Source organism: Phasianus colchicus, chromosome 25, assembly GCF_987193195.1.
Source record: "Phasianus colchicus chromosome 25, bPhaCol1.hap1.1, whole genome shotgun sequence".
NCBI lineage: Eukaryota > Metazoa > Chordata > Aves > Galliformes > Phasianidae > Phasianus > Phasianus colchicus.
This window is the reverse complement of record NC_143460.1, coordinates 6136610-6146704: the sequence shown is the minus strand read 5'-3', so window position 1 is coordinate 6146704 and position 10095 is coordinate 6136610. Positions and strand designations below refer to the sequence as shown.

General features: G+C 53.5%; 2 protein-coding genes across 2 annotated transcripts; both read right to left on the bottom strand.

The window, feature by feature from the left end:
- Positions 1 to 3576: 3576 nt before the first annotated feature.
- On the bottom strand, positions 3577 to 7354 carry TULP1 (TUB like protein 1). The gene is made up of 10 exons (XM_031608651.2): positions 7196 to 7354; positions 6999 to 7112; positions 6678 to 6812; positions 6498 to 6586; positions 6140 to 6310; positions 5576 to 5688; positions 5334 to 5442; positions 5087 to 5185; positions 4671 to 4842; positions 3577 to 3895 (listed from the first exon to the last, which is right to left on the bottom strand). The coding sequence occupies exons 1-10, from the start codon at positions 7278 to 7280 to the stop codon at positions 3762 to 3764; spliced, it is 1221 nt and encodes a 406-aa protein (XP_031464511.2). The 5' UTR covers positions 7281 to 7354; the 3' UTR covers positions 3577 to 3761.
- A 297-nt stretch (positions 7355 to 7651) lies between these two features.
- LOC149915061 (uncharacterized) lies at positions 7652 to 9631 on the bottom strand. Its single transcript, XM_090124781.1, has 2 exons — positions 8013 to 9631; positions 7652 to 7909 (listed from the first exon to the last, which is right to left on the bottom strand). The coding sequence occupies exons 1-2, from the start codon at positions 8173 to 8175 to the stop codon at positions 7668 to 7670; spliced, it is 405 nt and encodes a 134-aa protein (XP_089980907.1). The 5' UTR covers positions 8176 to 9631; the 3' UTR covers positions 7652 to 7667.
- Positions 9632 to 10095: the final 464 nt, after the last annotated feature.

Sequence of the window (10095 nt, the reverse complement as noted above, 5' to 3'; positions counted from 1 at the left end):
GGTGCTCTTCCCTCCCTCCTCCCGAGTACTCCCGCCCCGTCGGGTCCCATGTCTGATCCCCGATCCCCGGTCCCGTCGCGGTGCGGGGACACGGAGGGGTTCGGCCCTCCCGGAGCACAGCACTGCGGGAAGAAGGGGCAGCGCGGCCCCGGCTCCGGGAGGGACTTCTTGGAGCCTTCATCCTTCTCCTCCTCCCGCAGCTTGGTGTGCTTTTGCCCTGTGCCAGCCTTCATTGCCCTCTGGGCACATCCTCATCTTCCTGTGCTCGCCTCCCGCAAACCCTATTCCTCCCTGCACATCTTCATCCCATAAACACCTTCACCCCCTGCACACACCTTCACCCCTTCCCCTACACTTCTATCACCCTCCACACACCCCTATGCTGTGCCACACACCTTCATCCTCCTCCTCCCCCTCCTCATCCTCACACCCTCGTCTTTCTGCAAACACCTTCATCCCCTCACAAATACCTTCATCCCCTCCCAAATACCTTCATCCCATCCTCACACCTTCATCCTCCTCCACACATCTTCATATTTTTCCTTGCTCTCATATCTTTATCCCACCCTAGACCCTCATCTCTCTCCAAACACCTTCATCCCCATTCTCTTCCTCGTCATTGCCATCCTCATATTCTCATCTTCCTCCAAACACTTTCATCCACTTCCAAATACTTTCATCCTTTTCCTCATCCTCCCCTTCATCCTCACCCCCTCATCCCCCTCCAAACATCTTCATCCCTTCCAAAATACTTTCATCCTTATCCTCATACCCTTATCCCCGTGCTAGACCCTCATTCCTCTCCAAACACCTCCATCCCCCTCCTCACCCCCGCCCTCATACCTTCATCCCTTGCTGCACTCCCCCACACACCCACAGTCCCCCATTTCCTGAACACCCATCATTCCCCATGGCACTGGGATGGGGATTTCTGCCCATGCGCCTGTGATTTCCCAGTGGAATCCCAGGGAACCCAGCCAGCAGCAGGGCTGAGGGGTGGTAACACACTGATTGCATGCAAGTCCCTGGCCACGGCCCAGCCTCAGTGTTGGGATCGGTGGTCCCAATGGCAGAAAGCCCGGTGCTGCTGAGCACAAGTTCGGCACAAAGCAAGGATGTGGGCAGGTTGGGCTACACATGGCTCAATGCATGCAGACGTAGATCAGGGAATGGGATCCTCCAGGCACTTCACTCGGGATAAGGATGCTCCCTGCATCCCATCCCTTTCAGAAACATATTTTTCTAATTTTCATGCCGAACTCAGCTGTACTGAAGCATTTCAGGACAAGACAGCCAATGGTGCAGCTCTCCACACGCCCATCCAGCACATTCAGCAATCTGGGTGATTAATATGGCCATATCGCATTTTTCCACCCTTGGCCTGGTGCTGACTGCAAGAATCTGGACCAAGAACTGCAACAAAATGGCTGCAATTCTCCAAGGGCCATTCAAAGCATTCGTTACTCATCCCTTACTTGGGCAAAAATGACATTGACTGCTCCTGGAGATGACAGACTTAATTGAGTTCAATAGGAGTTTAGTCTGAGTAAGGCATGAGCAAACAAGCGTGTGTTAGCCCATGAAGAAAAGCCTGATCTGCAAATGTTTATGAACACATGGCGTTCTGTGCAGGGGAGCAGCAGTGGGGTTACTGCTGTGCCGAGCTGGATGTGTGCAGTCAGTGGCTGCAACATGGTCTCATCCTGTTCCAGTTCTGCCCTAGGTGCTTTGCTGCGGTGCTGCCGATTGGGGCTTTTTCCTAAACTTGGTTTCTGCTATTCTTTGTCCACTGGTGGGAACAGCAACTTCCTTTCCCAAATTATAATATAAAAGAGCTGTGAGCAGCAATGCCATAAATAATATTTTCTTATGGCTGGAACATCCAAGTCTAGGCAACACACCAAGAACAGCTACAACACTGTAAAACTCTGACACTTCTCCAGAATGGATTCACTAATTAAAAAATGATTCCTTTCTTAAAGCAGTTGAAAAATATCAGCTTTCCGAGTGCTGCCTGTTGGTTATCACGCCAAGAGCAGCATGTCCTGCACACCCATACCACTGGGATGTGACCCATAGCAGCACCATTCCGCTTATTGGAGAGGGATGGGGTGGGGTGCTCAGCATCAAGGTAGGATATGCAGCATCAAGGTGGGATGCATTTTTCTCTCTTTTCCTTACATCTTTGCAAAAAATACAATGCATTTCCCTGGAGGAGCCTGGGATGAGCTTATGTGCTCCATAGGGCTAAACCCATCCCCGCTCCACCAGCCCAACCCCAACCCCTAAACTCAACCATAAGAAGCCTCAAAGCCTTTGCCTCAGGGTAAACCTCATCCCCTGGATTCAGAAAAGCATTTCTCTATGGACAATGCACACTTTGGCCTCAGAAGTTGATAAGCTCCCTCCTCTTCTTCTCTACTGTTTTTTTTTTGATCTTTACTTGCAGCAAGCATTCCTTCCACACCCACGCACACATCCTCATCCTCACCCATTGGTCTGTCTGAGCATCTGTCACACTTTCCATCGGCCAAAGTAGATACACATTGCAACTGCCTCAATTCTTTATCTCCACTGGTGTTAACAGCCAGCGCAAACAAAGGGCCCGAACATCCAGCACCCTATTAAATTGCTTTCGTTTGCTTCCTATGCTGCAGTTGGTTTGGGTTAGGAGGATTTGTGTAAGTGATTTGGGGGAGGTGGCTGATGCTGTAATTGCTGTGGGCTGTGCGTGCAGTGCTTGCACATTAGGCTCACTGCTGCTGGCAATGGGTTTGAGATGGGATGGTGTTGTGTCTCCAACCCAACAGGTGATGGGTTTGAGATGGGATTGCATTGCATCTCCAACACAGTGCTGCTTTTTGCTCTCTTCGGTTGCACCCCAGGCTGGCAACTTGGGGGAACTGCAAGTAATATCTGAAAAAATGTTTGGGGTTGCTGGAGGGAGGAACTCACAGAGAACAGTGATGCTCTGAGAGGGTGCACTCTGGGGACCCCAGTACCAAACCCCACTTTCTCACCGAGATTTGGCTTCCTGCCTCCCACAAATGCACAGGAAACTGAGACAAGTGCAGATGGAGGCAGTCCTCAACCATCAGCTGCTCCTTTCCCAATCTCAAACAAATGTGGGGTCGGCAGCTGGATTTGGGCAGCAAGTTCTGGCTTTCCCCCACATTTGCTGGCTGTACCTAGCCAGATGCTGGCCCTAAACCACAGCAGTTGTTTCTCCTTCCAACTCTCCCACATGGATAAGGGATGGGGCTGTCCATGCACCCATGTAGGGCTCCATCTGCCCCTGATGCAGTGATGACTCATGAAGCCCAAAGCCATGCAGCTTTTGGAAAATGGAAGAGCATCACTAGGTTGGCATTTTGGGAAAATCTGGAGATTTGCCTCCGAGAAACAGCACTGTGCCTGCTAACAGTTCTTAAATGAAATCAGTTATTGGGTGCTGCTGGCGGCTGGGGGTGACCTTGGGCATGGGTACGAAGAACCGCAAACCAAAGGAGATCACGTCCTCTTCTTGTGTAAAGATTGTGCTACAACATACAAAACAGAAGCTAAAAAAGAGATATATTCCAAGTTTAACTTTGCCTTCTGCCTGAGACCAGTAACCAGTGCCCAGAGAAGGTGTCCACAGCCAGGCAAGCAGCGCCCAACAAAACGGTGCCTGACAGAGTGCTGCCCAATGGAGCGGTGCCCAATGGAGCAGTGCCAGACACAGGAACCAGGGGAGCGGATGGGGACAGGACAGCATGGAGCTACTCGCAGGCCAGCTTCCCATCAAAGCTGGAGAGAGCAATGGCAAAGGCCTGCACGGCACACAGTGGGTAGTTGTAGTCCATGGTGAAGGCGTCGTCTGCCACACGTCCAAACTGCATCACAATGTAATCAGCTGCAGGACAGAGTAGAGAGCGCATTGGTGTGGGCTGGAAGGCTCCCACACCCACACCTCCCCTTTCCAAGTGGCACTGCAAAGAGGGCACCCATGCCCAGCTTGTACACTGGCTGCTGCTGCACTGCATTGCAGCTCAATTAACCAAAAACCAGCGTTTTTCCATTGCACCTCAGAGGAGACATGGCACTCTGGATCCCCCCAGCACCCTGTCCCTGGGAACCAGAGCCTACTGCCCCCCACGGGACACTCGCTGTTACCAGAGCACGGGTGGCAGGAAATCTGTAAAAATAACCGGGGGCCCCCGACAGGTTTTTTTCTGTCCTGTAACTCAACACCCGCGGGTGCCGATGGCTTCTGACTGCGCGGGACAGGTGACGAGGGGTTGAGTGCTGTCCCATGCCGGGACACTTGCCATGGGGCTGTGTCTGCTTTGCCGTGGGGCAGGCAGTGCCGCTGGCAAAGGGGGTACAAATGTACCCCTGAGCCACGTTAGGATCCTGTATCCATCACCCAAAGGGTCACCCTAAGGGGTCATCCCCAAGGCATGATGCACACCAAAGATGCGCAAATGGGGAGCACACAAGGGGTGTGTGCTGGCGGTGATGCTGCTGTGGGGCTCAGCACCCTGCAGGATCGAGTCATGCCCTATTTTGCATGACCATGCACGACCCACGTGCTCCCTCTGCCGGAGCAGAACGCAGGGAAACCTCAGAGCAGTTGGGCAAGAAATAAACCAAAATGCGTGCTGGGAGTCAGCCAAGCCTCCACTTACGGTCACTGCCGTGCACAATCTGGAAGTTTTTGACGGAGGCGTGGGTGACACGACCGTGGAAGTTGAGGACATAGGACTGAGTCTCGTCATTCCACACCGGTGCCTTGTTGTGCAGCTCGATAATGTTGTCCATGTTCTTGTTCTGCCACCTCATGAGAAGCCCATCGTTGTCCTGGGGAGGGCAAAGAGGGTGAGACTTGGCATACAGTGGGATGCTGTCCCTGGGTGCTCTGGAACACACAACTCCAAAGCAGGACATGGCTGGGAAGAGACTAACACCACACCTCCACCTCCCACAGAGGTGCCTTGAGACTGAGGGATGCCTCAACCAGGTGAACCTCAAGTGAACCCCATCAAACCCAGCCCAGAGGGCATGCTGACTCCATCCTCACTTGATCCTTGGCCATCTGACTCACATTTCGGGGCCGGATGGGCACCCGCTCGTTGTCTGAGTTCATCCCGGGGATGATGACTGTCATCTTCCGGGGCCCTTTGAACCCCAGCACATTGGTCTCCTGCAAGAGATGCCCCATTCATAAAACAAGCAACTGCAGTGGGCTGCAGCCTCATTGCATGGCTCCATGGCTCTGCAGCCCCCAGTGATGCCCCAGCAAAGGGGTGCAGGTTGGTGATCCCTCAGACCCTGCTGGGGGGAACTCTTACATAAACCACAGCCGACAGCTCCTGCCGCACATTGGACCAGTCAGCACTGGCCCGATCAGGGTTAGCGCCATTGTCGAACACGGTGAACTTGGTCCCCATCAGGTTGGACCTGCAGCACAGGGACAAGATTTGGTGCCACCAGCATCACCGTCACACACCAAATCCCACCATCCAGAACCTCTCCTTTTGCACTGGTCCCACTCCCATCCCACATCTGATGTGCAAACGTTGGTGGCACCCACCTCAGCTTCCCGATGAAGTTCTCCCCACCCCGCGACAGGTCTGTGGGGTCGATGGAGATGAGGTAGTTGGAGGTTTTGCTCTTCTTACGCTTCCTCCCAGCAAGCAGGAAGACCTGGGGGCACAACGGGGCTGTCACCTCACTGTACCTTCTGCATGTTGCATTGTGCAATGGGGACACAGTTGTGACATTATGTAAGTTGTAAAGTCATCGAGCCATTAAGGTTGGAAGTGACCTCTAAGATCATCCAGTTCAACCATCAACCCATCTCCACAGAATCATTAAGGTTGGAAGAGAACACTAAGATCAGCAAATCCAACCACTGACCTACCATGAGCACCACTGTGGCACAGCTGAGCCCCAAAACACTGTCAGTGTCCCCATGCGTGGCACGAGTATTACCTCTCTGGCATCATACCATGCACCAACATTGGCATTTCCAAGGAAAAATGGGACAGAAGTAGCCCAGTGGAGTCATAGTGGGGTGCACATAGGCTTGCCCTAAAAACCATGTGGGTGCACTCCTTTGGTGTTCCCATGGGTCTCCAGCCCCCTGCCTGCTCACCTTTTTGTCATTATCCAGGTGCAGGTAGTAGGTGGGGTACAGGCCCCGGTCCATACCCCTCTTGTCCCGCGTCACCCGGCACTTGATGGTCACCCCCTGTGGCGCTGGGGACAGCACAAACTTCTCCAGATTGTCCACCTCGATGACAGGTGACAGTGGCCTCTCCTCCTTCTGTAGGGCCACACCACAGCTTTATTTGGGGGATCCCAAGTCCTGTGCCATTTACTGCCATCTCCCAGCTCCTTACACCCCACCTGCCCCCAGGATTTGGCTCTGGAGACAGTATGGCCATACAGATCTACCCCAGGGGATGCTCCTGACCCACTCTATGGGTGTCTCTGGCTTTTTCCCCCCTTACCTTTTTAGATTTCTTCCCTTTGCCCTTCTTGTTGGAGTTCTTCTGCTGTGTCTCCAAGGTCTCCTCTTCGCTGTCTGCTGCTTTAGGAGCTGTAGACAGGAGGGAATGCCAACACATCATTACTAATGCCCCATAACCAGGCCCCCCGTGCCCCTGGAGCCCCCCCAGCGCTGCTCCCACCTTTCTTCCTGGTTTTTCTCTCCCTGGGAGGCTCCCCACCGGTCTGGAAGAGTGACACCGGATTCTTCTTCTTACCCGATCGGATAGGTTTGGTACTGGCATCAGAGTCATCCTCCTCATCGCTGCCGGTGGCAGCTGGGGGGCACAGGGATATGGGGACATGAGGGCATGGAGACACAGGAACGCAGTGACACAGGGACATGGGGATATGGGGATATGGGAAAACGGTGCATGGGGACACAGGGTTATGGGAACATGGGGACACCATCACACATCATGGCTGCTGCTGGATGAGGATGCCAACCCCCCCTCACCTCATACCTTTCTTTTTGCTCTTCTTCTCCTTCTTCTCCCCATTCACATGGAACATGGATGTCGGCTCCTTCTTGGTGCTTTTGGTGGATTTGGCTTTGCTGTCAGCATCACTTTTGTCACCTGGAGGGCCAGACCAGGGACAGGCAGTGACAGAGGTTACGTGGTGACAGTGGACTGGGACTATGCCACCCCCGTGTATTCACCCTTTGCTTTCAGCTTCTTCTCCCCTGAGGGTGGCTCTTTGGTCAGTTTCTTCTTCAGCTTTTTGGGAGGATCTTTACTCTCCATCTCATCTTCCTCCTCCTCCTCCTCCTCCTCCTCAGATGCCTCTGCCCAGTGGGACACAGCAGAGAGATGTGGTGGCACACAAGGGACAGAGGGACCCACATGGATCTGGGGGATCCCCACCTTTCATGCATCAGGCTGATTTGGGGACAAAAACCAGCATAGGGTTGTGCAGGGTTCCTGCAGATATTGATAGCATAGACATAGGGATGTGGTGAGTGGGGACATGAGGCATGGGGACATGGGGCTGGAGGTTCCTCACCCTTTTTGGATGCCTTTGGCTGATTTGGGGGCAAAAAGCACACTAAGAGGATGCAGAGTTGCTGTGGATATGAGTGGGGTGGGCAGTGGGGACAAAGTGCTTGGTGTCGTGACACAGAGGGACGCGGTTCATGGGGACACATGGTACATGAGGGAACGTGGTTGCACCATGCTGTGAACTGGTGCCCATGAAGGGATGGCTGCTGCCCGCCATGTCCCCTCACCTTGCTGCTTCTTTAGGCCTTCGGCCACATGGGATCGAGGCGCTGAGCTCTCCTTTTTCTTCCGAGGCTCCCGGGAGGGTTTGGAGCTGGGCTCCTTATCACCCTCCTCCTCTCCTTTCTCCTTTTTCTTCCCCACCTTCTTCACCCCTGCACATTTCAAGAGCCCTCATGACAAGGAGCACCATGGGTGCATGGGGCATAAGCTTTGGAGGGAACAGGAGCTGGCAGAGGGTCCCCGTAGGCTGCTCACCCTGCACTGGGCCATGGGGCTCCTCGGTACCTCTGAGCTCACTCGGCTTCTTCACCCGCAGCCGTCGTGGTTTGGCTTCAGGCTCCACTGCTGGCTCCTGCCGCTTCTTCTTCAACTTCTGCCCCACAGATGATGCTGCAGAGACCGTGCCATGGTTCAGCATCTGCTCTTACAGCAGCTGGGGCACACTGGTGCATTTTGGAAAGGGATGCTGTAAGAGCACAGCAGCTCTTACACTGTTCTTGCAAAAGCTCTTGCAAGGGACGTGCTGCACTGTTACATGAACAACTTACCATGAGGTTGGCCCACAGAGGGATGGCAGGAAGGAAACAGAACGGGCCGTTAGCAGAGAGATTGGAGGGCAGCAGTACCACACTGTGCCTGTCCAGGGGCCATACCACCATATGGGAGCCTCAAGGGATACACAGGGGGTGTGGGGATCAGAATCCCCCTGGCTCCTCTCACCCACGTGTGTTTCTTATGGAAACCCATTTGTGGAGTGGAGATTGAAGGCCATGTGCTGAGACAGGCTGGGACATCAGAGCTGCAGGGATTGAGGTCAGCAGAAGCAGGGCAGGAGGAAGCAGGGGATTAAAGGCAGCACACCTAATCCTCTTTACCCTGGGCTATAAATAATGCTGATTTACTAAATGCAGAGCATGTGGTTCAGCACCAGGCAGGGGACATCAGGGGAGAGGGCACCTGGTCGGGGTCCCCCAAGAGTGACGCAGCACTGATTGCATCAGCACTGATCACATCTGGGTGCAAAGCCCTCCCCCCTTCGCGAGGGATTTGCTCTGGGGGGGTCCTCCCCAGGCAGAGCCCCCAGCACTTCAGCACCGCAAAAGGATGGATCTGCCCCACAGCACTAACCCACTGCCATTTCCCAGTGCATATTCCTCAGGGTCTCGTGGTGGGGCTGCAAATCCCAAATTCTTTCATACCATCAGCTGGCTACAAAAAAAGCTCCTTCTCTCCTTTAATCGCTTAAGCAGCACAGGGGCAGGATGGCCCTTCACTTCATTACTTAACAAAATCTGCTAATTACAGCAGAGTACTCAGATTGCTGCAGAGAACCCTCTGTAGGGGCTGCCCCACAGGGCTGCCACAAAATGCAGCCACTCCTAGAAGTGGTCACAGCGTGGAAAGTGACACCGCTGACAGCTGAAAGGCTTAATTAAAGCACTAATTAGGAGCTGAGACCCCATCTGATGAGATGGAGATGGTCTTGGGAAGGATGCACAAATCAGAAGCAGAGTGGGGTCCTACAAACACCTGCACTCACCCAGAACTGAGCACCAACCCCACTCCACTCCCACCACAATGTGGACCAGGAGCTGCACCCATCCTCAGCCCACAGAAGAATTTTTCCTCACCTGCTTCAGCCGCTGCTGCTGAGGGCTGTTCGGCTCCTCGCTGGGGCTGTGGGCAGAGGAAGCAGGTGGGTGAGGGCAGGCCCCATTAGAAGGGCTTGAAAGTTCATTTTTTTTGTGACCAGGAGCCAAAAGGGATAGCAATTTTCCAAAGCAGCTTCCCCATATCCCAACATGGCCAAGCACAGGCTGGGCTCTGCTTTGGTCAGGGCTGATGGCAATGAGGTTAACCAGGGAGAATGTGCCCTAATTAATGTTTTTCCCATTGCAAACCACCAAGCACGGTGGCACTGACCATTCAAGCAAGCAAAAAAAAAAAAAAAAAAAAAAAAAGGAGCAAAAAATTCAACAGAATAACGCTAAGACAAACCATTAAATTGAAAAGGGAGAAAAAAGGACCTCACCTGTCGGTGGCCCACACCTCACGCAGGATCTCTGTCTGCAGTGGCATTGCTGCAGTGCCTATAGGATCAGAGCTGGCTCCATGGGTGCAGCCTCAGCCCCAGTGCCAGCAGCGCAGGAGTGCGCAGAGGAGACGATTAACTTTTTATTTCTCCTGAAACTCAGTAATAGGATTTCAGGGCTGGCCAGCCCTGCAGGGAGAGTGACAGCTGTCGCAGTAATCCCAGTAAAAGGGAACCTGGGGGATTTGTTTGTGGTTTGCCTTCTTTTTCCCATCCAATGTTGGGGATAGAAACACAGGATTTGGG